General features: G+C 45.7%; 1 protein-coding gene across 4 annotated transcripts in view; it reads right to left on the bottom strand.

Moving 5' to 3' along the window:
- Window positions 1-176: 176 nt before the first annotated feature.
- Window positions 177-25,616, bottom strand: part of TRPM4 (transient receptor potential cation channel subfamily M member 4) — a 36,990-nt gene continuing 11,550 nt past the window's right edge. For 2 of the 4 annotated variants that reach the window (XM_057712838.1, XM_057712840.1), the window contains 16 exons: window positions 23,634-23,746; window positions 22,817-23,149; window positions 22,504-22,638; window positions 18,278-18,407; window positions 17,959-18,104; window positions 16,677-16,789; window positions 16,239-16,316; window positions 12,445-12,876; window positions 7,331-7,463; window positions 6,954-7,128; window positions 6,556-6,730; window positions 1,687-1,880; window positions 1,267-1,399; window positions 985-1,057; window positions 788-893; window positions 177-548 (listed from right to left, as the gene is read on the bottom strand). In XM_057712838.1, coding sequence (XP_057568821.1) covers window positions 544-548; window positions 788-893; window positions 985-1,057; window positions 1,267-1,399; window positions 1,687-1,880; window positions 6,556-6,730; window positions 6,954-7,128; window positions 7,331-7,463; window positions 12,445-12,876; window positions 16,239-16,316; window positions 16,677-16,789; window positions 17,959-18,104; window positions 18,278-18,407; window positions 22,504-22,638; window positions 22,817-23,149; window positions 23,634-23,746 — 2,474 coding nt within the window. In that variant the 3' untranslated portion in view covers window positions 177-543. The remainder of the gene's footprint in view (window positions 549-787; window positions 894-984; window positions 1,058-1,266; window positions 1,400-1,686; window positions 1,881-6,555; window positions 6,731-6,953; window positions 7,129-7,330; window positions 7,464-12,444; window positions 12,877-16,238; window positions 16,317-16,676; window positions 16,790-17,958; window positions 18,105-18,277; window positions 18,408-22,503; window positions 22,639-22,816; window positions 23,150-23,633; window positions 23,747-25,616) is intronic. The other 2 variants (XM_057712839.1, XM_057712841.1) reach the window with 2 other exon arrangements.

The following is a 25,616-nucleotide window of genomic DNA, read 5'->3' as shown; positions in this document are numbered from 1 at the left end:
GAGGTGCTGGGCCTGAGTCACACAGGAATAGTGGGGCTGAGAGGAAGAAAAAACCCCAGAGACACCTGAAATACAGCAGCAAATGGACCAAGGACCACAAACACACCCCCAGCCTCAGCCTCCATCCCCAGAGGATCTAGACACCCACCAGTTCCCCAAGAATCAAGCAACCAGACCCTACTCCTCTCAAATGGCTTTATTTCCCCGATATGGGGCATGCCAGTGGGCTCTGGTCCCTGTACCTCAAGGACCCTGCAGCCTCCTCCAGCCCAGCGGGCTGTGGTGCAGCCTTGGGAGGCAATGCCTGGGCTCCAGAGGCTCATCCTCCCAGAGTAGGGCTGGTTCTGGAGGATCCAGGCCTGCTGTGGTTTGCATGGATGACACTCTCTGCAGTGATCCTGACGGCGGGGGAGGTGCTGGTCCATGGGCATGAGGTTCACCTCAAGGACAAGTCGCCAGGAGCAGGGGTCAAGGACTTGCTAGGCTTTACTTTGGGAGCAAAACTCCCTATGGCGACTACTCCTTAAAGTCCACCAGCAGCGCTCAGTCTGTGGGAAGAGAGAACAGGTGGTGGGCATAGAGAGGAAGACAGAAAAAATAAGAGGCTGGCAAAAAGAAAGATGCACAAAAAGCCCAAAGGAGACCGAGAGGGAACCAAGGGTCAAAGGAAGACCAGTAAGAGAGAAAAACACTCATAGATAGGGGAACAGAGACCCGGAAAGCAGGAACACAGATGTAGGTACTGACAGACACCAGACAGACATACAGGTAGACCCTACACACTGACCTTTAGGCCCAGGTAAGGCTGGGGGTGGCGGCCCCCCTGGGGGAAGCAATGCCGAGTGGCTCAGGGCCTCGGCTACCCAGCCCAGGACACGGCTACAGTGCTGGACCTGGGGAGCAGGGAGGACATCAGGGCACCAGGCCAGAACCCTACTGCCCCTCACCCAGGCCATACTCCCCAGCCTGGCCCGGGGTCCTCACCTCCAGCTCCAATCCTTTCAGACGGTGCTCGTACTCGCGGATCTGCCTCAGCTGCTTCAACGCTGTGTCCACCCTGGGGATCCGGGGTTTCAGGTCGGTATCAGCAGCCTACCGGTCCCGCCCACCTTGGAAGACCCGCCCCCTGGAGTTCAGCTCTCCTTCTTAGCATTCCAGGACCCTGCCCCCACAGGCCCCGCCTCTAGTCTGGGTCTTTGCAGGACCTAAGTCGAGGATCGGTCCCTCAGGCCAGAAGCCCCACCCAAAGCCAGGCCCCGCCCTCACTTCTGCGAGGTGCGCTTCAGACGTTCAGAGTCGCTCTCCCGGTTGTCCCGAGCGCGCGCCAGCAGGAAATTCTCCTTTTGCACCGACTCCCACGTCAACAGCCTCCGCTCCGCTTCCTTCGAGAGGTAGACCCCTGGACAGTGGGGTAAGAATAGAGTCAAAGGGTCCGCCCACCCTCGGGCCACGTCCGCTCCTAGACCCAGCTTCCCCACCCAAAACAGTGAGCTTCGATGCTCTCCCAGACCACGCCCCCGCGCCGTTCTAGGCCTCCCACTAATACACCGCACGTCCAGCCCTCTGACAGACTAAGCTCTGCCCACTAGTGCTCCTGGGCGTCCGCCTCCAGCCTATACAAGCTCTTCTTTCTCTCCAGGTTCCGCCCCCTAGGTTTCTCTCTTCTGGGCCAAGCCAGGCTCTCACGGAAATGCTCGACGGCTGGGGAAGGTGGGGAGCGGTCCCGGCGCCTGCCCAATCGACGGATGAGGGAGCGCACGTGCGAGATGAAGATAAGAGGCGGGGCCAGTGCAGGCCGAGAGTGAAATTCCCGGATGAGGCTGTAGCGCTGAGCCTTCCAGTAGAGGTCGCTGTTGCCCTGTACTTTGCCGAAGGTATGGCTGTGGGGACCAGAGATTAAGGGTCACTGGAGGTTAACGCCCCTTCAGGAAGAGAGGATGAAGATTAGCTGTCAGGGGATATCTGTTTGAAGCCCAAGGCAGCAGGCAGACGTCAGGATCAATAAAGTTGGAGGTTATTACAGGAAGCAATTAATAGTTGGGTTAGGAGAGTCCAGGGTCAGATGTCAGAGGTCAAGTTGGGAACGCTATCATGAATTAGGTAGAGATTGGAGTCAGGTTCAAAAGTCAGCCTGGACACAAATAACTAAAATCAGAAATGCAAATGGGGACATTACTATCAACCTAACAGAAATAAAAAGGATTATAAGAGAATGCAGTTAATAATTGTATGCCAACAAATTAGATAACCTAGATGAAATGGACAAATTAGTAGAAACACACAAATTACCTAAACTGACTCAAAAAGAAACAGACAATCTGAAAAGACCTAAAACAAGAGATTGAATCACTAATCAAAAATGTCCCAACAAAAAAGCCCAAGACCAGATGGCTTGACTGGTGAATTCTACTAAACATTTAAAAAAGAATTAACACCAGTCCTTCTCAAACTCTTCCAAAAAGCTGAAGAGGAGAGAACACTTCCCAACTCATTCTATGAAGCTAGCATTACCATGATGATATCAAAGTCAGATAAAGGTATCTATCACAAGAAAATTATGGACCAATATCCTTTATGAATATACATGCAAAAATCCTCAACAAAATACTAGAAACCTAATTCAACAGCATATTAAAAGGATTATAAGTGGGATATATGCAAGGAATGCAAGGCTGGTTCAACACACAAAAATCAATGTAATATACCACCTTAATAGAACAAAGGAAAAAAACCACGTGATCATCTCAGTTGACATGGAGACACAGAAAAGATATTTGACAAAATCCAACACCCTTTCATGATTAAAAAGAAAACAACAAACAAAACAAAACAAAAACTCCGAAAAGTAGAGATAGAAGGAAACTTCTTCAACATGATAAAAAGTACTGCTGAAAAACCCACAGCTAACTTCATACTCAATGAAAGAAGACTGAAAACTTTCCCCAAAGATCAAAAACAAGACAAGAATGCCCACCTTCACCACTTCTATTCATTATACTGGAAGTTCTGGCCACAGCAAATAAGAAAAAGAACATCCAAGAAAAGGCATCCAAATTGTAAAGGAAGAAGTAAAACTGTCTCCATTGACAAATGATATAATCCTATATATAGAAAATCCCAGAGAATCACAAGAAAGCTAACAGAGCTACTAAATGAATTCAGCAAAGTTGCAGGGTATGCGATCAATAAACAAAAATCATTTGTGTTTCTATACACCTGCAATGATTAATCAAAAAGGAAATTAAGAAAACAATTCCATTTACAATAGAATCTAAAAGAATAAAACACCTAGGAATAATTTTAACCACATTTAACCAAAACAATGCCAAGATATTTAAAAGAACATCTGAATAAGTGAAAAGACATCCTGTGTTCATGAGTACAAAGACTTAATATTGTTAAGATGTCAATACTACTCAAGCAAGCTGTAGAGTCAATGCAATTCCTATCGAAGTTCCAATAGCCTTTTTCACAGAAATGGAAAAGCCAATCCTCAAACTCATATGGAATTGCAAGAGGCCCTTAAGAGGCAAAACAATCTTGAAAAAGAGCAAAGTTGGAGGACTCACGTTCCCCAACTTCAAAATTTGCTACAAAGTCAAAACAGTATGGTACTAGCTTGAGAATAGATTGACCGGGACTTCCCTGGTAGGGGAGTGGTTGGGAATCCACCTGCCAATGCAGGGGGCATGGGTTCAAGCCCTGGTCTGGGAACATCCCACATGCCATGGAGCAGCTAAGCCCACGAGCCTCAACTACTAAGCCCATGTGCCACAGTTACTCAAGCCTGCATGCCTGGAGCCCATGCTCCACAACAAGAGAAGCCACCGCGATGAGAAGCCCGAGCACCACAATGAAGAGTAGCCCCCACTCGCTGCAGCTAGAGAAAGCCCACACGCAGCAACAAAGACTCGACACAGCCGTAAGTAAATAAATTTATTTATTTATGTATTTATAAAAAAAAGAATAGATTGACCAATGGAATAAAATTGGGAGTCCAGAAATAAACCCACACATCTACTAGTATTATGGCTTGAATTGTGCCCCTACTCCCCACCTTCCAAAGATAATGTTGCAATCCTAACCCGCAGTACCTCAGAATGTGACTTTATTTGGAAATAGAGTCTTGACAAAGGTAATCAAGTTAAAATGATGTCATTAGGGTTCGTCCATAATCCAATATGATTAGTGTCCTTTTAAAAAGGGGAAATTTTGACATAGACATGCACACTAGGAGAACACCATGTGAAGATGAAGGCAGAGATCACAAGGAGGCATCTACCAGCCAAAGATTGCCAGCAATCCATCAGAAGCTAAGAGAGAGGCATGGAACATATTCTCCCTCACAGCCCTCAGAAGCAACCAACACTATCCAGACCTAGATTTTGGACTTCTAGCTTCCCAAACATTGAGACGATGAATGTATGTAATTTAAAGCCACCCATTTTTTGGTACTTTGTTAGGGAAGTCCTAGGAAACTAAAACAATGGGCAACTGATTTTTAGCAAGGGCACCAAGTCCATTCAGTGGGGGAGAAAACCAGTCTCTTCAAGAAATAGGCCTGGATTTCCACATGCAAAGAGAATGAAGTTGGACCCATATCATACATAAAAATTAAGTCAAAATGGACCAACAGGACTTCCCTGGTGGCGCAGTAGTTAAGAATCCACCTGCCAATGCAGGGGACATGGGTTTGATCCCTGCTCCGTGAAGATCCCACATGCCACGGAGCAACTAAGCCCGTGCGCCACAACTATTGAGCCTGTACTCTAGAGCCCGTAAGCCACGACTGTTCAGCCTGTGTGCCGCAACTACTGAAGCCTGCACTCCTAGAGCCCGTGCTCCACAAGAGAAGCCACCAAAATGAGGAGCCCGTGCACCATAATGAAGAGTAGCCCCTGCTCACCGCAATTAGAGAAAGCCCATGTGCGGCAACGAAGACCCAATGCAGCCAATAAATAAATAAATAAATAAATAAATAAATAATTAAAAATGGACCAACAACCTGAATATAAGAGCTAAAATCATAAAACATTGGAGTAAACCTTCATGACCTTGAATTTGGCAATAGGTCTCGGATATGACACCAAAACTACAAGCAACTAAAGAAAAATAGCTAAATTGGGCTTTATCAAAATTTTAAACTTTTGGGAATTCCCTGGCAATCCAGTGGTTAGGACTCTGTGCTTTCACTGCTGAGAGTGCAGGTTCAGTCCCTGGTGGGGGAACTAAGATCCCACAAGCCATGTGGCACAGCCAAAAAAAAAAAATTAAACTTTTGTGCATCAAAGGATATTATCAAGAAAAGGAAAAGACAACCAACAGAATGGGAGAAAATATTTTCAAATTATATATATGATAGAAATTTAACATCCAGAATAAAGAATTGCTACAACTCAACACTAAAAGACAAACGACTCAATTTTAAAATTGGGCAAAGGATTTGAATGGTCATTTCTCTAAAGATGTACAAATGGGCAATAAGCTCATGGAAAGATGCTCAACATCACTAGTCACTAGGAAAATGCAAATCAAAACCACAATGAAATAACCAGTTCATACCTACTAGGATGGCTAGAACCTCTCAATAAGGAAAGTAACAACTGCTACTAAGGATGTGGAAAAGCTAAACACAGAATTACCATATGACCCAGCATTCTATTCTAGAAATATACCCCAAAGGAGTAAAAACAGAGACTCAAAACAGATTTGTGAACACCAGTGTTCATTGCAGCATTATCCATGATAGCCAAAAGATGGAACCAACCCAAGTTTCCACTACCAGATGAATGAATCAAAATGTCATATCAGTACATCTGCATTATTCAGCCGTAGAAAGGAATGGAGTGGTGGTGCACGCTACAACATGGTTGCACGGTGAAAACATTACGTCAGACACAAAAGGACAAATATTGTATGACTCCACTTCCAAAAGGCAGATTCATAGAGACAGAAAGTAAATTAGAGGTTACCAGAAACTGGGGGGCAGCGGTGGAGGGGGGGGGGTGCTGCAGAGTGGCGGATGAGGAGTTATCCCTTGCTTAATGTGTACACACTTTCTGTTTGCAGTGATGAAAATGTTTTGGAAATAGATAGTGGTGATGGTTCTACAACATTATAAATGTAATGTCACTGCATCGTATACTTAAAAATGGTGAAAATGGGACTTCCCTGGTGGTCCAGTGGTTAAGACTCTGCACTTCCACTGCAGGGGGCATGGGTTCCATCCCTGGTTGGGAAAGTTCCTCATACCAAGTGGTGCAGCAAAAAAAAAAAAAAAAAAAAAAAAGGCGAAAACAGCATTTTTTATGTTATATATATTTTGCCACAGTAAAAGAAAGGTTTAATCTTCAGCCTGGGCTCAGAGAGCAGATCAGATTCCAAAAGTCCAGGTCAGGAGCAGACTCTGACTGAGTTTGGGAACAAGCGAGCATTAGATTTGAATCAGAGTTCAGAAACTAAAACTAGAATTGCTTATACTGGGATCAAGAATCATGCTGGGATCAAGGCTCAAGCTGGGTGAGGTCAGATCATCAGAGAGCAGTGAGGACTCACCTGAACATCGCAATGAGCAAATTGAGCAGCAGGATGTTGGCCACGAGCAGGAAGATGACGAGGAGGAGCACCACCAGCCAGTTGGCATAAAGCGAGACGCAGGTGCCCGCGTGGGTCCCTGAGGGGCGCCGCCATAAGCCCTGCTCCGATGAACAGTTGAATTTCATGAGGCCCGCTGTAAAGGGAGATACTCAGAGGTGGAGCCTGAGAGACAGAGACCTAAGGAAGACGGAAATCCAGAAGGGCGTGGGCGAGCAGAGACCTGGAGAGAGGCAGACAGAATCACAGAAAGACGGGGGACGAAGACGCAAAGAGAAAGGGAGGGGTCAGAGACCCAGAGATAGGGGAGGTAGGGGGAACTCAGAGGAAGAGTGTCAGGACCTCTCATCCCTCCTCACCGTCTATGTCCTCCTGGGGGATCTGCCCAAAGATCTGCAGGTAGGGCCGGTAGAAAACGCGGCGCAGGATACCCGGGAGGCTACGGTCCTGGGGCCTAAGGAGCCCTTCTGTGGCTACCCCGTAGGCAACCAGCCACACTCCAAGGAAGAAGAGGAAGAAGAACACGTCCTTCATCTGCAGAAGAAGATGATGAGACCAAGCCTGGCCCCGCCCTTCCCTACCCTGGCCCCGCCCTTCCCTACCCTGGCCCCGCCCCTGCATCCAAAGCCCCGCCTCCTTCCCTGACTCTCCGTTCCAGCGAGGCCACAAGACCTCCCTGGCTCCGCCCCTTTCCTCCTCTGGCCCCGCCCACACCAGCCCTACCCCACCCCCTCACCATTTTGTTCACGATGACGATCTTGGGCCCCAGCTGTTTGTTGACTGTGAAGATGTGCAGCAGCCTGAGCGTGAAGATCATGAAGTCGAGGCAGAGGACAGCGCGGCCCAGGTCATACAGGCCCGTGGTCAGCCTGGGGTATGGGGAGACGTAGCAGGGATCACTCAAGGGTTACAGGGTGCAAAGGAAAACCCCGAGTCTTCCCAACACCAGGCTGTAGGTGAGGATGTGGCCTCCCCAGGGCCAGAACTGGGACCCCCGATTAACCCAGGGTTTACTCAGATTTGAAATTTGGCACCGTGACAGTGCCAAGCTGTTGTCACGCAGGGCACTGGTACCCATTAAATAATAGCTGCATGAACAATGGCCTTAGCAAAAAGCTGGGAAGTCCCTATAACAATCAAGTTGTAAAAACTGCAGAAATATTTGTCCAACCTAAAAAAGGCAAAATATAGAGAGTTCCAGTAAACTAATAATTAGCACGAAACAAATGACCTAACAGGAAAGCAGATAAAGGGTAACAACACACAATTCACAGAGGAAGTTCAATGGTGAATAATATCATCAATCTCTATGGCGAAAATAAAAATTATATCCCTATTTTACATCATCATGTACTTTAACTCTGAAGGGAGTAAACCTAGAGTAAAAAGCAAAACAGCAAAATCTTAGTAAGAAAACATAGAAGAATCTCTTCACGAGAAAGAAATGAGATAAGATAAACGTCATATAAGAAAAAGAGTCATATACAAGACAAAAATCATAAAGGAAAAGATTGAATAATTTAACTACTTTCAAATATAAAAGTTATGTGTATTAAAAGATAACATAAAAATGATGGACAGAGAAAGGCAAAATTTTCTGCCCAAAACACACAGCCTACATTTGATCATGAGGGAACACAAGACAAACTTAAATAGAGGCAAATTCTACAAAATAACTGATGTGGACTGTTCAAACGTGTTAAGATCACAAAAGCCAAAGATGGACTGAAAAACTGTCCCAGTTTAGAGATGATGAAGGAGATGTGACAATTAAGGCAACATGGAATCCTGGATTGGCTTCTGATCCAGAAAAAGATATCAGTGGACAATTGATGAAATTTAAATAAAATTTCCTGGGTTTGATAATTTAAGATGTTAACATTTGAGGGATGTGGATGAATGGTGTGTGGGAATTCTTTGTACTGTTTTTGCAACATTTTTTATAAGTCTCAGGGTTTTTCGAAATGGAAAGTTAAAGAATGAAAGAATGTTTAAAGAACATTCAAAAGTGAAAAGACAAGCTGTAGACTGTGAGAAGATATTTAGAACAAAACCACCAAGGATGGAATCCAAAGTATAAGGAGAGCACCTACCAAAAAATATGTATACATTCAAGAGATCAATGAACACAATAAATTAAAAACTGGGGCAAAGAATATGAAAAAGTTGACAGAGTACGTGTGCCATTAGATATGAAAGATGCCCAGCTTACCCAGCTAGGAGTCAGGGGTGCATAAATTAAAACAAGGAGAGGTCATTTTTACCCATCAGATTGGCAAAACGTGTAAAGGTTAAATTGAGAGCTACAAAATTTTAAAAATTGAAAATATCAGGTACCGTCAAGCATATCCTCAAGGAGGCAGTGTCTTACCCAGATGGTGGGTGTGTAGCCAGAAGAAGCTATTTTACAAGGAAAGCCATTCATATCAAGAATATAATACATACACCCTTTGACCCACAAAGTATACATCTCGGATGTAAACTGCTATTACTTTGGAATAATAAAAAATAAAAACAACTAAAATGTCCATCTGGAAGGGACTGGCAAAATAAAATGATTCATCCATTCAATTCTGGAGACTACTGGAAATTTCTCCTGTGTAAAATGAGATTTTTGGATTTTTTTCCCCATGCAATAATTCTTCCCCCACCTAGAAAACAATGAGCTTGACAAGAATGTCTAAAATGTCAGTGGTATTCATAAAGGATGGTAGCACATGGCCTTAGCACTTTCCTCTCAGAAGATACTTTATACAAAATACAAGGAATAAACAGAAGCACAGTGTTCTGCAAAACCTTCTTATCTTGCTGTTTGAGTATATTATTCATGTCGTATTACTTTGTACCATTTTTAACATAGCATAGAGGAAGCATGCCTCTCAGTGTGTCAACTGAGAAAAGAGTAGGGGGTCATTGCTGTCAACCACCCAGATTATTCAAGGGGGTGTCAGGACCCTTCATTCCCTGTAAATAGTCACTAGGTTGTGACCACAAAGTTCTTTGCTCTCTTCACAAGCAGCAGTGTCCTGACAGCTAGGACTTTATTTAAAAAACAAAACAAAACAAAACTCATCATCAGCGTACTGGACCCAGAACAATTAATAACTGATTATAACTTCATTTTATCGCAAGTAGAAAATGAAAGACGCTTTGCGGAGAAATTTTTGGCCTGATTCTATCTCTTGAAGTTCAGAGTTTTTGTCCCACTGCTTCATGAAAGGAATTCATTCATTCATTAAATCTGGCAAGAAGATTGTCTTGTCTGGTTTAGCCAGCAATGACTAAAATCCCTTCTTCAGGAATCTGATGCAGCATTTTTAAAGAAGAAATATTTGCAAATACTGACATGGAAAGAATGTCAGGACATAGTATAGAGAAAAAGAAGAGGTTGCAAAAGAATACATAAAATGTAGTATCATCTGTACATAAAAGAAGTATGTAAATGGATAGAAAAAGAACAGGCAGGACGTGCACCAAACTGTTGATGAAGGTAACTGCCGAGAAAAGGAGGAAGCTTGAAATGGCTGACGAAGATAATCTGGTTCTATTCTATGCTCTTCTTCATTTAAATATAAGCTTGTTCAATAAGGATACACTTCTGCATTGCTTTGGGAATAGACTGTTTTCAAAGGTGTTTTAAGTTGCTGGGAGATGAGACAGATGTGGCTTGAGGAGTTTATACTCCTGTGTGAGGAGAGAGACAGCAAAAGCCATGGTCAAAGTACTGTTGGGGGTGGGGGGGCGGCTCTCAGGATGTTAGGGGAACACAAAGGAGAGACCCAGAGTCTGGGAAGGAGAAAGGAAGACTTCCAGAGGCAGAGACAGCAAAGCTGAGGCAGAAAGGAAGTGTAGGAGTGGGCATGGCCAGGGAGAGAAGGGAAAGTGTTTCAGGAAGGGGAAACAGCACATGCCAAGACCCAAAGACAACACAATTGATTCCCAAGGACATTTTGATTTGCCCTTTGCCCTCTCTCTGGGCACCACACAATACAATCTAGAAACTATGGAAGACTGGCACTTCCCTGATGGTGCAGTGGTTAGGACTCTGTGCTCCCAATGCAGGGGGCCCAGGTTCCATCCCTGGTCAGGGAACTAGATCCCACAAGCATGCCACAACTAAGGAGCCTGCCTGCTGCAACTAAGACCTGGCACAACCAAAGAAATAAACAAACATTTTTAAGAAAAGAAGGAAAAGATATCCAGTGGTATATTTAAAGAAAGAGAGAGAGAGAGAGAGAGAGAGAGAAAGGAAGGAAGGAAGGAAGGAAGGAAGGAAGGAAGGAAGGTAGGAAGGAAGAAAAAGAAAGAAAGAAAGAAAGAAAGAAAGAAAGGAAGGAAGGAAGGAAGGAAGGAAGGAAGGAAGGAAGGAAGGAAGGAAGGAAGAAAGAAGGAAAAAGAAAGAAAGAAAGAAGAAAGAAGGAGGAAGGAAGAAGGAAGGAAGAAAAGAAAAGAAAAACTATGAAAGAAATAAACTAACATTGTATATCCCAGTCTGGGCAACAGAAAATATTTGAGGGTAATTGCTCACAATTTGGTTTTTTATTTTTTGTAAATTAGCTGAGAAATAAGCAGAAACAGTCAAGATTTTTATGCAGTAAAAAGTTGACAAAACATTCAGGCCTCCCTTGATGAAATTTAAAACTATGAAATTTGACCCAGGAAAACTGGACATGAGAGAAATAAAAGCCACAAAGTAAAATTCACAAACACAGACCCTAGATTTTGGCAAAATTTGACATGGACAAAAACACGAATGTTGAACCAAATATTTGTTGTAAAACTTGACCCAAGTAATAATTAATCGAGTTGAAATAATTTCAGAAACTGAAAAAAGCTACTTTCACTGCCCTGCAATATAAAATCGATCAAGGCAGTTTAAAGTAACTAGAAAATACCTCCTTGGTAGGAATCCATCAGTACTGGTAAAATTCTGATTACAATTTTATAATTATGCAGGTTCGAAATACCAAGGATCACGGTCAAAGCCACTGGCCTTGTGAAGAAGGAACTGCATGTAGCTTTCAGAGAGGCCAGAGTATAGATGAAGAAAAGAGAAAGAAATCAGGGAGGCAGCCCTGCAAAGAAGGGCGGACCCAGGCCAGGTCCAGGGACTGGGGCTCTGTCCAGGCGTGGGGAGCCCCAAGAAGCAGGGACGGGCAGGCCAGCTCTGGGTGTAGAAAGACTCTTCCGGGCCCTGTGGGGGATGGACTGGAGGGAAGAGAGTGGAGTCCAGGAAGGCTGAGGCAAGGGTCCAGGTGGGAGAGGCAGCCGTGGAGATGGAGAGGGGGATGGGACAAAGACTGTCAGGGGCCAGGAGGACGGGGCCTGGGACCGAGGGCTGTAGAGGAAGAGGAGGGAGGCACTTGGTGTATGGCTTGGTGTCTGGGGGCCAGGAGGGGGGTGCAGCTGCAGGGCCAAGCTGAGGAACCTAGAGAAACATCCTGTAGAGTCCAGGTATAGAATAAAGAGCAGTGGGTTCTCATTTTATTCTATCAGCGCTAAAGCCAGATATCCATGTGTGCGCAAACTGCTTATAGAACATCTTTAGGCAGTACTTTCAATCAAGATGGGATTTTTGTGTGTTTTTTTAAGAATAAGCAGAGTTGTTTAAAATTGTGAATCACTATATTGTATACCTGCAACTTACATAATATTGTATGTCAACTATACTTCAATGAAAAAAAGAAAAGAATAAGTGGAGTTGGATTTAGCTGCTGCCTGCCGCAGAGAAGCCAAGAGTTGAGACCCCAACCCTACCCTCATCCCCGCCCCCCCTCACACCCCCCACCCCAAGGAAGGAAGGGTCAGAGGTCGCCATGGGCTGGGAGCGGAAGGTCACAGGGCACTCACCGGCAGCCCACGCCCAGGAGGAAGCAGGTGAGGGCCACCAGGTCGCACTGGTTCCAGGCGTCAGAGAGGTAGAGGTGCAGGCGGCGGCGCAGTGGGGCTTGGTGAGAGTCTGTCCCAGGGCCTCCCATGGCCAGGCTGCCCAAGTCGCCACCCAAGCCCTGGCGGAACTCCTCGCAGAGCAGGGTGAAGGCCCAGAAGTAGAGCAGCAGCTCCAGGGCGCCAGGCACCTCCGGCTGGAAGTCTATGAGCAGCACGCGGGCGAACAGCAGCAGGAAGAGGAGGTAGCTGACCACATTGCCCATGAAGGCCGTCACTGGCGCCCCCCAGAACTGGGGCCACTGGCGCATGCGTGGGGGGCACCCCCCACAGCAGCCCTTGCGGCTGGGCGGCTTCAACGGCCCCAGAGGCATCTTCTCAGGGGGGTCTGTGGGCCTGGGGGCGACAGGGAGAGAAGGGAGAAGGGCTCAACCTGACCTCTGCACCTGACTTTCATATTATCAGGACCTCAAACCTTTCATATCCTTCTCATCCTCCTTTCCAGACATTCCCTACCATCATGACTTCTGACCCTGCCTGACCTGAAACTAAGTCTCACGTTGATGTTCACTATCTCCTTGACCTTTGACCTCTGTATCTAATTTCTGATCTCTGAAATCTCCTACCATCAAGACTGCTAAGCTACCACCTCTGACTTTCTCCACCTTTCTGACCTCTGGCCTCTGGGCTGACCTCTGACTCTTGTCTGGCTTTTGTGTCCAAGTCCCTCTTTTTCTCTTTCTTTCAAAAATTAATTAATTAATTAATTTATTTATTGGCTGCGTTGGGTCTTCATTGCTGTGCACGGGCATTCTCTAGTTGTGGAGAATGGGGGCTACTCTTCCTTGTGGTACACGGGCTTCTCATTGCAGTGGCTTCTTTTGTTGCAGGGCATGGGCTCTAGGTGCACAGGCTTCAGTAGCTGTGGCTCACAGGCTCTAGAGCACAGGCTCAGTAGCTGTGGCGCACAGGCTTAGTTGCTCTGCAGCATGTGGGATGTGGGATGTGGGATCTTCCCAGACCAGGGCTCGAAACCGTATCCCCTGCATTGGCAGGTGACTCTTAACCACTGCACCACTAGGGAAATCCCAAAGTCCCTCTTCTTTTACCTTCACAACCTCTGACTCGCTGTCTGACCTTGAACCATCTATCTGACCTCTGGCCCTCAAATATGACCTCTGACCCCTCACTTTCATGGCCTCAGTTCCCCAGGTTTGACAACTCCATCCCTGAATATTAACTTTAAAAAAAGTATATTTATTTATTTGGCTGCGCTGGGTCTTAGTTGTGGCACAAGGGACCTTCGCTACTGCTGGGATCTTTGTTGCGGCATGCAGGATCTTTAGTTGCGGCATGTGGGATCTAGTTCCCTGACCAGGATTGAACCCAGGCTCCCTGCATTGGGAGCAGGGAGTCTTAACCACTGGAGCACCAGGGAAGTCCCTGAATATTAACTTCTGACCCACAAAATCCAATATCAGATCATCCAGCCCAGTTTTCTCAGATAACTCTTCCTCCCCTATATCTGATCTCTGACTGTACAGTCATATCTGAATTCTAAACTTCTTGGTCCACTCATATCTCTCTGACCCTTCTCACCTGAGTTCTGATCCTCTGCCCCAGTTTCATCCTAATCTTGATTCTGACCTCAAATCAGAAACAGCAAAATGACTAATACTAGTAATAATAAATTCAGAAATGTAACACAAAAAATAAACTGGCTTGGAAAAGCATCCTCTCTTTACAAACTAAGCAGAAAGAAAACCACAAAGTGGAAACAACCCAAATGTCCATCAACTGATGAATAGATAAATAAAATGTAGATTCAAACAGTGGAATATTATTCAGCAATAAAAAAGGAATGAAGCACTGCTACATGCTGCAAAGTGGATAAATCTTGAAAACATCAGCTAAGTTAACGAGGGCAGTCATAAAAGACCACATAGTGTATGACTCCATTTATATCAAATGTCCAGAACAGGCAAATCTGTAGGGACAGAAAGTGAATTAGTGGTTGCCTGGGGCTGTGGGAAGGGAGGAGTGAAGAGTGAGATTTTTGATGGGTACAACATTTCTTGCTTCAGGGATGAAAATGTTTTAAAATTAATTTTGTGGGACTTCCCTGCTGGAGCAGTGATTAAGAATCTGCCTGCCAATAGAGAACAAACATATGGACACCAAGTGGGGAATGGGGGGGACAGGGGGGAATGAATTGGGAGATTGGGATTACCATGTATACATTACTAACAAGAAAAAAAAAATCAAATTGTACACTTTAAATACATGCAGTTTATTGTATGTCAACTGTATCTCAATAAAAGTTCTTAAAGAAAAAAAAAAAAAAGACTCTGCCTGCCAGTGAAGGGGACACGGGTTCGAGCCCTGGGCAGGTAAGATCCCACATGCCACGGAGCCACAACTACTGAGCCCATGCTCTAGAGCCCTTGAGCCACAACTACTGAGCTCTCATGCCACAACTACTGAAGCCCGTGCTCTGCAACAAGAAAAGCCACCAACAAGAGAAGCCAACACAATGAGAAGCCCATGCACTGCAACGATGAGTAGCCCCCACTCGCCACAACTAGAAAAAGCCTGCACACAGCAATGAAGACCCAACACAGTCATAAATAAATAAATAAATAAATAAATAAATAAAATTATAAAAAAATAAACAATAAACTTTAAAAAATATAAAAAAATAAAATTAATTTTGCAATGATTTCACAACTCTGTGAATATACTGAAAATGATTGAGAATTGTACACCTTAAATGGGTGAACTGAATGGCATGTGAACTATGTCTCAATAAGGCTGTTCTAAGAAAATAAGTAGAAGGAACAGTAAAAGCTAAAGACAGATGCAGAGAGAAGAACTAGCTCCCCAATAATAAGAGAAAACAGACCTGGTAACAAAAATATGTGCTGGGTCAGAATGCTCCCCAAAGTCTGCCATCTTGAATCACCTCCAAGCAGGACACAGACAGATTGCTGGATGTTTCCCTTGGGGAGCACCCAGGAATCTGTCCTTTTACTAAAGCTCTCCAGGGAGGTAGCTCTTTACAGTGGCTAAGAGCACAGATTCAGGAATAAGAAGATCGGGATTCAGATCCCAGCTCTACCACTTAACCAATCACATGATCTGCTGTGGGTGACTTAATACCTCAGTTATTTCATCTGTAAAATGGGGATAATAATAGACCCTATGGCATAGGGTTGTGTTTGTTTTTTTAAAATATTTATTTATTTATTTTTGTTTGTTTGTTTGTTTGTTTTTGGCTGCGACAGGGACTTCCCTGGTGGACCAGTGGTTAAGACTCCATGTTCCTTGGTCAGGGAACTAGATCCTGCATGCATGCCACAGCTAAGAATTTGCATGCTGCAACAAAGATCCTGCATGCCACAACTAAGGCCTGGTGCAGCCAAAATAAAGGAATATTTTTTAAAAAAAAGAGAGAGAGAGCGAGAGAGAGCAAAAGTCCTAGAGTCATTAAAAAAAAAAAAAAGGCCAAAGATCCCTAAATGAGACAGAAATACATGTAGCATAAAGCAAATTGATTTTCAGTGAGAAACTCCTTGGTGGCAGAACCAAAGTTGAACCAAGCCTTGAGCTTGGCATTTGAGAATCTTCCTCCGTATTTTCAGAGGCTTCATGAAACCACTATTCCCCGAAGCCACACGTCTCCCTTCTGGCCTTGCTCCCAGTACCTGGTGCTCCTGGAGCTGCCTCCCACCCCCGCACGGTGCTGGTGCATCACTCACTCGACAGGCCCTTCCCCATTGATGCCCGTGTCCATGTCAAACACCAGGTCCTTCTGCGTGGGCTCCTCATCTGACTTCCTGGCATGGAGGGACACACAGAGTGAGAAATCGGGGGAGGGTAGGAGGGACAGGAACTCTCCAACCCAGACTCAGTCACCCAGAAACATGGCAGGGAAGGAGAGGCATCGCCCCAAAGGGACCTTCCCCCTAGAGCCATGGCCAGAGGGCAGAGGAATTGCCCCTAGAGAGACTGCAGATGGCACCCCACCCCCAAAGCTCACCTCCAACATGCCCCCAGTCTGGGGGAGGGAAAGAGAATGAATAAGGGTGGGGGAAGCACTGGACAGACCAAGTAGAAAGACAGCCCAAATTGAGCAGGAAGTAGAGACTGTTCACCCCTCCCCCACCCTCCTGCCAGTCTAACTCCAGAGGACTAACCTGAAGGTGATGAGGTTGGTGTAGATGAGTGGGGGGCAAAAGAAGGCGAGAACCAGGGCCCAGCTAGGTGTGGTGCTGTCCATCTCCCCCCACCACTTCTGTGTCAGCAGAGACTGTGGGGTGTGGGGAGGATTAGGAGCTTGAATCTCCCCACAGCCCTCTCCCAAAGACTCCAGGCAAGGATTGGGCCACGCTCCAGAGGACAGGGCAAATGCTCACTGGGGCAGGTGGCGGGGAGGGAATAACTACTAGGGGCGGAGGGAAAGGGGTCAAAGGCAAGGACCACTTGTCCCAGATTTCAGTAGAGTTAAACAGCCAACATTTGTTAACAGGATATACAAGATACTGGGCTAAGCACTTTACATAGATTAGCTCACTTAACCCTCACCGCACCCCCAAGAGGACAGGTACTAATATTTTCTCCTTTTTCATAGGTGGAGCACAGGGAGATTACGGAAGGGGCAAAAGCTGGAATACTTGAGTTTAGGAGTTTAACCACCAGTCAAAGCAAGGACTCCGGGAAATTATTTGAAGTGATTTGAAGTGCCAACAAATCACTCCAAGAAGTGAAGATAGGACTTTCTGCTGGGGGAAGGAAGTGTACTGGGGGTGGGACTCTCTTTGCCCCTATCAGATTTAGATTAAGGAGACCGGGAGTGTTTGCAAAATGTCAGGATTATCAGGATGGGGGAGACTAGCGGGGCACACAGGGCTTCCCAAAGGAAGGGTAGGATTTCCTAAACCAGAGTTTGTCTATATCCAAAACATGAAGTAATTGCCCAGTGACGCCATTCTAATTGTTGAAGCCTGGAAATGGGGACCTCTTAAGGAAGTGGGAAGGACGTCCTGTGTGAGAGGTGGGACTTCCTACTAAAGTCACACATAACCCCATAATATCTGGAATATAATTTTTTTTTTTTTTTTTTGGCTATGCTGTACAGCTTACGAAATCTTAGTTCCCTGACCAGGGATTGAACCCAGGCCATGGCAGCGAAAGCGCTGAGTCCTAACCACTGGACTGCCAGAGAATTCCCTAGAATAGAACTTTTTAGGAGGGTGGGCTTTGCTGTGGGAAGGTTTGCTTCCTGTGGCAGGGGGTGGGGCTTCTTTTGGGAAGAGCAGCCTTTCTGGGAGAGGGCTGAGACTGTCTGGAGGAGGGGTGGTCTCCAGGTAGAGGGGCTGGTCAAGACCACAGACTGCCTACCATGGCAGGGGCTTATCCTCCGGACTTCTCAGAGTCCAGTTGAGAACTGTTTGGGATCTTGGTGTCTCAAATGCTCACCTGTACCCCATCCTGGGCAAAGAAGGCACGGGCATCAGCCTGCGTGGCAAGCTGGAGGCAGGTGGCATCCCCCCAGAGCGGGCAGCGCCGAAGGAGTAAGCGAGCGGCCCGTTTCTCACTGCTACGGTAGCATTCTCCAAAGAGGTCTGGGTGCAGGAGATTTATGTGAGAGGGAGGAAAAGTAGTGGGAATACAGTGAGAGGGAAGAGAAGGGATTGAAGGGGAAGGGGCAGTGTTATGAGAGGAGGAATGGGGAGATTTACAACCCCCTTCATGGCAGCTCCCTGTCCCTGCCCCCAGGCATCCCTGCTCCACGCACCAACACCCAGCCCCTCAAACTTGGCTGCCAGGTCCTTCCTCCGTGCTGCCTCCTCAGCCTCGGTCTCCAGGCGCCCCAGCACTCGCAGCAACAAACAGGCCCCAAGAGCTGAGGCCACAGAATTGGAACCCTGGAGAAGCAGAGAAGGGGGTCACAGATAGGGGCCAGAGTTTGGAGTGATATTCACAGAAGGGTGAAGAGGTAGGAGGACAGCTTGTGATCAAGGGAAGGGACAGAGCCAGAGGTCAGAAATTAACCAAGGTCATCAGAGGCCAAGAATGAAATAATGTTTGTAGATGGATCTGGAAGAAACTGGACATCATAGGAAAATGTCAGAAGTCAGATGGTTCAGACATCAGGAGCTGGGCTGGAATTAAAATGACATCAGAAGTTACAGACAGGCCAAGAAGCAGTTGGAGATGTCATCTAAAATGGCAGAGTAAAGAACTTCAAAATTCTGTCCCTCCAGGGACTTCCCTGGTGGCACAGTGGTCAAGACTCCATGCTCCCAACACAGGGCACCTGGGTTTGATCCCTGGTCAGGGAACTAGATCCCACATGCATGCTGCAACTAAGAGTTTGCATGCCACAACTAAGGAGCCCACCTGCTGCAACTAAGACCTGGTGCAACCAAATAAATATTTTTTAAAAAACAAAAACAAACAAAAAACCCCACAACTCTGTCCCTCCATAAAACAACAAATAAGCTGGCAAAAAACTGTCAGGATCAACTTTTTCAGAATTCTGGACTGTAACATAAAATTTACAACAAACAAGAGAATGCTTAATGAAGAAAGATTTCAGTAAAAGAGCACTGTTACATTTTAACTAATCCACTTACCATTGCCAATTCCCCAGCCCAGTGGTTGCCTTGAAGACAACAGCCCATATTCCTGCTGCAGATTGTTGGTATCAGAGGGGGCAATTCAGATCTTACTCTTAAATAATTGCGGGTGTGTGTATAAACCTAGCTGGTGGCTCTCTGAAGGGACAGCTCAAGGGCTGGCCTTAGTTGCACTGTTCTTGGAGCTTCCCCAGAGCAAAAGTGGCTTCCCAGGTGGTGTTTGAAAACATTAAAGACAAATGTATCCGCCTCTCCTACTTGAGGCAAAGGGTAACAGTCAAGGCAAGCAATAAGGAAGCCGCTGGGGACTGAGAGCCTTGGGGGAGTCAGGGGTTTAAAAAACTCCTACCAGGAATTCTCTGGTGGTCCAGTGGATAGGACTCCACGCTACCACTCCACAGAGCACAGGTTCGATCCCTGGTCAGGAAACTAACATTCTGCATGCCACACAGTGCAGCCAAATAAATAAATAAATAGAAGTAAAATAAAAAATAAAAAGCTCCTACGTGTACCACGAAATCTAGGAGGCTACAAACATGACCAAGACTGGATGCATGCTCAGAAAAGACTAAGGAAAACCTTAAGCTTTCACCTCTGGCTGAACTTTAGGCTCAGCAAAAGCAGGAAGTAAAGGCTAAAGCAGAATTGTAAACAGATCCCTAAGTGTTGAAAGACAGCTCCACAAAGAGCCAATCTGCAAAGTGGGAGAGTTTTATTCCCCCACCCCCATGCATTTAAGGAAATCTCTGTCAAGTCACTAGCTGACCACTAAGCTAACAGAATGGGATTTTAGAGGCCATACATGACAAAGAATACAGACTTTACAAAAATAGCTTAGAAAACCTACTAAACAAACAACAACAACCCACAATAAGCAGCAACAGCAACCCCTGATGGGAGGAGTTAAGCTGATATCCAGAGTTGCCATATTATAATATTCAAAATGTCCAGTTTTCAACAACAACAAAATTATGAAAAGAAAGTATGACCCAATTAGAAAGCTTGGCCACTGGACTTACTAGAGAAAGACTTTAAATCACCTGTCTTAAAGATACTCAGAAAGCTAAAGGAGATTATGAACAAAGAGCTCAAGGAAGCCAGGAGAATTATGTCCCAGCAAGTAGAGAATAGAAATAAAGATATAGAAATTATAAAGAGGAATCAAATAGAAATTCTAGAGCTGAAACGTGCAATAACTGAAATGAAAAAAAAATTCATTTAAAGGGCTTAACAGCAGCTTTGAGGAGGCAGAAGAAAGAATTTGTGAACTTGAAGATAGGTGAATTGTGATTATCCAGTTTGAGGTGCAAAAAGAAAAAAGAATGAAGAAAAATAGACCCTAAGAGACCTGCGGGACACCATTAGCCATACCAACATATGCAAAATGGGAGTCCCAAAAGGAGAGGACAGAGAGAAAGGGACAGAAAGACTATTTGAGATATAACAGACTAAAACTTCCCAAATCTAATGAAATACATGAATCTATACATCCAAGAAGATGAAGAAACTCCAAGTAGGATAAATTCAAAGAGATCCACACTGAGACATTATAATCAAAGTACTGAAAGCCAAAAACAAAGAGAGAATTTTAAAATCAGCAAGACAAAAGTGACTCATCATACATAAGGAATCTCAATAAGATTAACATGTAGGATTAAATAATTATATGTATAATAGTTATAAAACTATAAAACTCTTAGGAGGAAACATAGGGATAAAACTTCATGATCTTGGATTTGGTGATGATTACTTAGATATGACACCAAAGCATAAGCAAACAAAGAAAAAAAGACAAATGGGATGTTATCAAAATGTAAAGCTTTTGTACATCAAAGGACATTATCAACAGAAGGAAAAGACAGCCCATGGAAAGGGAGAATGTATTTGCAAATCATATATCTAACAAGGGATTAATACCTAGAACATATAAAGCATTCTTTAAACTCATCAACAATAAAGACCAACGAGTCAACTAAAAAATGGGCAAAGACTTGAATAGACATTTCTCCAAAAATATATAGATGGCCGATAAGCACATGAAAAGATGCTCAACATTACTAATCATTAAGGAAATGTAAATCAAAACCACAGTGAAAGGGACTTCCCTGGTGGCCCAGTGGTTAAGACTCTGAGCTCTCAATGCAGGGGGCCCAGGTTCAATCCCTGGTCAGAGGACTAGATCCCAAATGCCATGACTAAGAGCCTGCATGCCACAACGAAGATCCCATGTGCCGCAACTAAGACCCAGTGCAGCCAAATAAATGAATAAATAAATATTAAAAAAAAAAACTGAAAACAAAATACAGTGAAATACCACTTCACACCCATTAGGATGGCAATTATAAAAAAGAAAGAAAGAGACAGAGAGAGAGGGGAAGCAAGGAAGAGAAAAGAAAAGAACAAGTGTTGGTGAAGATGTGGAGAAACTGGAACACTTGTGCATTGCTGGTAGAAATTTAAATGGTACCACCACTGTGGAAAACAGTATGGCATTTCCTCAAAAACTTAAACCTAGAACTATCATACGGTCCAGCAATTCCACTCTTAGATATGTACTCAAAACAACTGAAAGCAGGGACTCAAAAGCTATATGCTAATCATAGCAGTATTATCTACGATAGCCAAAAGGTCAAAACAATCCACATGTCCACCAACAGATGAATGGATAAAGAAATTGTAGTATATCCATACAATGGAATGTTATTCAACCTTAAAAAGGAAGGATATTCTAATCCATGCAACAACACTGATAAACCTTTATCTCAATGCAAAAGAAAATCTATATTTAACCGATGATCTGATAGGCTGAAAATAACCCAAGGCTGAAGAAGTCCTGTCAAGATATTTCTCTGACAAAAAAATAGGCTCTATCTTTGATCCTATTTGAATACCATAACTTTTTAAAAAAAAACTTCTCAAACTTCTCAAATGTGTTCCAACACCTCCATCCCACCAGCTTTAGTCCAGGCCCTCATCTTGGCTGCCTGAAGGATCGCAACTTTACCTTCCTCCCTGGAGTCCTTGCCTCTAGTTTTGTCCCTTTCTGCATTGCAACTACAATGATGCATCTGCTCCCCATCAGCTACAGATAACATCTGACTTCTTCATACAGGCAACCATTTTGAAAGGATGAGACTGATGTACATGTATGAACAAGGGGAAATGCCCAACATATATTGTTAATGGAAAAAGCAAGTCACAGGAAATGCATGATATTGGGTGGGGAGAAGCAGCACTCGGTGTGGTATCAAGAATGGAGGTGGGGGTATGTGGTCAGGTGATATCCTAGGTCAGGGAATCTTACTGCTCAGGCATCGGAGTCCAGTAGAAATAAAGGACAAGAATGTAGGAGAGTAGGATCAGAGATCAAGTCAGCACTCACCATCTCCCAGAAGTACACGGCCATCTGAGCCCTGTTCAGTAGCAGTGCCCAGAGGAGCAGGTCACTCCAGGGGGCCTGCCCAGGACCGGCTTCCAGCAGAAGTTCTGAGGTAGCCTTGTCGGACAGCAGCTGTGACTGCAGGCGAGGAAGGCGTGGTGAGTGTTGGCCCCGCCCCAGACCTGTCCTGATTCCGCCCCAACCATCAGCCCTACACCGGGTTCAGTCACACACTCAGTTCTCTGACCACGCCCCCTCCCGGCATAGCCACGCCCCCAGACCCTTTTGTGCTTCCCCCACCCACCCGGTTCCTTACATTCTCCCTGCCACCATCGTCCTGGTGGGTGCCCCCGGCGGGGAACGTAGGCGCGCACGTCTTCCCTAGCAGCAGCCGCAGCACCTGCCCCACCTTAGGGGGTTGCGGCTCCGTAGAGGTTTTAGAGGCTGGGGCTTTGATGCCTGCGCCGTGGGACACCTGGTCCAGAAGGCTGCGGATAAGTGAGTTGGGGGGCGCTGCACTGTAGAGCTGGGCCAGGCGCGTCGGCGTCAGGAAGTGGCCCAAGCTAAGGCCATGGGAGATAAGCAAGCGCACGAACTCTGGCCGGTCGTTCAGAAGGGCGTCCATGAGGGAGGCTTCCAGGTGGAAAGACTGGCGGGGGTGGAATGAATGGGGGAAGAGTTGAGTGCAGAGATAGGCAGAAGGCCAGGTGAGGTCAGAGGTTAAGGATGAGAGATGGGGGTACAGAGCTATGAGTGACGATGGATGGGTGGATGGATGGATGGATGGATGGATGGACGGACGGACGGACGGACGGACGGACAGAAGAGAGGGTGGATGGATGGACAAGTGGATGGATGGATGGATGGACAGATGGACGGAAGAGAGGGTGGATGGATGGACAAGTGGTTGGGTGGATGATGGATGGATGGATGGATGGATGGATGGATGGATGGATGGATTGGGAGTGAGGGAACAAGATGAGGACAGATGGACAACCAGAGATGGATGCACAATTAAGAGAAGGCTGGACAGGCCATAATGGAAGATAGAGCCAGATGTCAAAGGAGTCGAGGGTGGGGGGGAATGCATCCCTTTTATCAGGATCCCCAACCTCCAAGTCCCAACCCCTCACCCGCCATTGGATGTCCCCCCGGAAGAGTTCACTCTGGGCAATGTCCACACGGTTCCAAGCCACAGCCAAACGCAACTCATCCAGGTAAGCTGAGGCTTCAGAGCTCCCACAGGCTGAAAGGGTGAGAGGGAGAGGGGGCAAGAAGTCAGGGGGAGGTTGGGAACATCCGATGAATGTCTGTATTGCTTCTACTTGAGATGCCTTACATTTAAACTCTCTATAAAGGGAGTGTTGTTGGGCAGAGTCTAGGGTCTTTAAGAAGTCAGGCTATTACAAGCATAAGGTCATTCACCTCAGGGGCAGAGCACAGACCAGTGGTTTAGAGGCCCCAAGAAAAGGAAAGGGAATCATTTATTCATTTAACATTTATTGGGACTTCCCTAGTGGCACAGTGGTTAAGAATCTGCCTGCCAATGCAGGGAACACAGGTTTGAGCCCTGGTTCAGGAAGATCTGACATACCACGGAGCAACTAGGCCCATGTGCCACAATTACTGAGCCCGTGTGCCACAACTACTGAAGCCCGTGCCTAAAGCCCATGCTCCACAACAAGAGAAGCCACCACTATGAGAAGCCCACACACCACAATGAAGAGTAGCCCCCGCTCTCTGCAGCTAGAGAAAGCCTGCGTGCAAGCAACAAAGACCCAATGCAGCCAAAAATAAAGAAAGAAAATTATTTAAAAAAAATTTTTAAAAACCACATTTATTGAGGTAGGCTATGGGCCAGGTAGTACCAGGGGTGGGGAGAGAAACTGGATACAGTCCCTGCCCTGAAGGAGCTCTATTGTGGGGAAATATGTCCCAGAACCACATAACTACCCTTAGAGTGATCAGTGCCCTTGGAGGAGGGCACAGAACGTGATTAGGGTCCGGGGGAGTCTACAGTCACAGAGGTATGAAGAGCTCCAAGGGAGTCTCCTAGGGGATGGGCATTGAGGTAGGGCTGTTGAAAGACTAGTAGGATTTGGAAGTGTGCATCTAAGGTGAGAAAAGACTCTTCAAGGCAGCAGGAGCAGCTTGAGCAAAAGCCTGGACTCAAGAAAGCAAAGTATATGATGGCAAATGTGAGTCACTCTGGTTTCCTGCAACTTGGGAGTATTTGTGAGAAGAAAAGTAGCAGAAAAAATGCAAACATTAGCAGGAGTCCAGAAGACCCCGGAGGTCATTAAAAAGAGCAAGGAAGAACACATGAGCTTTAAAACTTTGATCCGATAAGTCACTGGATCCAAAAGTGTGCAGTCAACCTCGTGTGACCTTGGGCAAGTCACTTTCCCCCTCTCTGAGCCTCAGTTTCTTCATCTGCAAACTGGGGAGAGGATCCCTATAAGCAGGGGTGGAGGATCAGGGGCGATAACGTGTGCCAGCTGCTCAGCACAGTGCCTGGTTGCTCCCAGATTCTTAAGAAGCATTCATCCCCTTCCCCCTTCCTTCCTCACCTGCTGAAACCCCATCCCTTACACTCTGCCAATACTGAGGCTGTCCAGCCATCTCCAGTTTCCCCAGCAGAGTGTCATCACTTGTACTTCTGCTGGCAATGGACTTAAAACACCACCCCCTCAAACCACATCTTAGAGAGCTGCTGTGTTTCTCCCAGGAGGCTGGTGAGTTAACTTCTGTAAAGTGAATCAGATTTGCACACTGACTGTCATCCTCTATTAAAGGATGTGTCCCCATAAGAAATGGAATCATATTAAGAAGAGCTCCCATTTATTAGGCTCCCCCTGGGGACCAGGCACTCCCATAAGCTGCCTCTGAGGCTCACAACACTCCTGCTAGGTATTATCTCAGTTTTTCAGAGAGAGAAACTAAGGCTCAGAGAGGGAAAGTCTCTTTCTCAAAGTCACACAGAAGAGAGAGGGACAAGTTGGTATTCAGATTTTAGTTTTATCTAATTCCAAAGTCAAAAATAACTACCACATCACAGAACATGGTAGATGCAACTTGGGTGGGGACCCGGGGCTCAGAACGCATTAAAAATTGAC

The sequence above is a fragment of the Hippopotamus amphibius genome, chromosome 16 (assembly GCF_030028045.1).
Source record: "Hippopotamus amphibius kiboko isolate mHipAmp2 chromosome 16, mHipAmp2.hap2, whole genome shotgun sequence".
NCBI classification, from domain to species: Eukaryota; Metazoa; Chordata; class Mammalia; order Artiodactyla; family Hippopotamidae; genus Hippopotamus; species Hippopotamus amphibius.
Note: the sequence above shows the minus strand (reverse complement) of the source record. Positions and strands in the feature narration are given on the sequence as shown.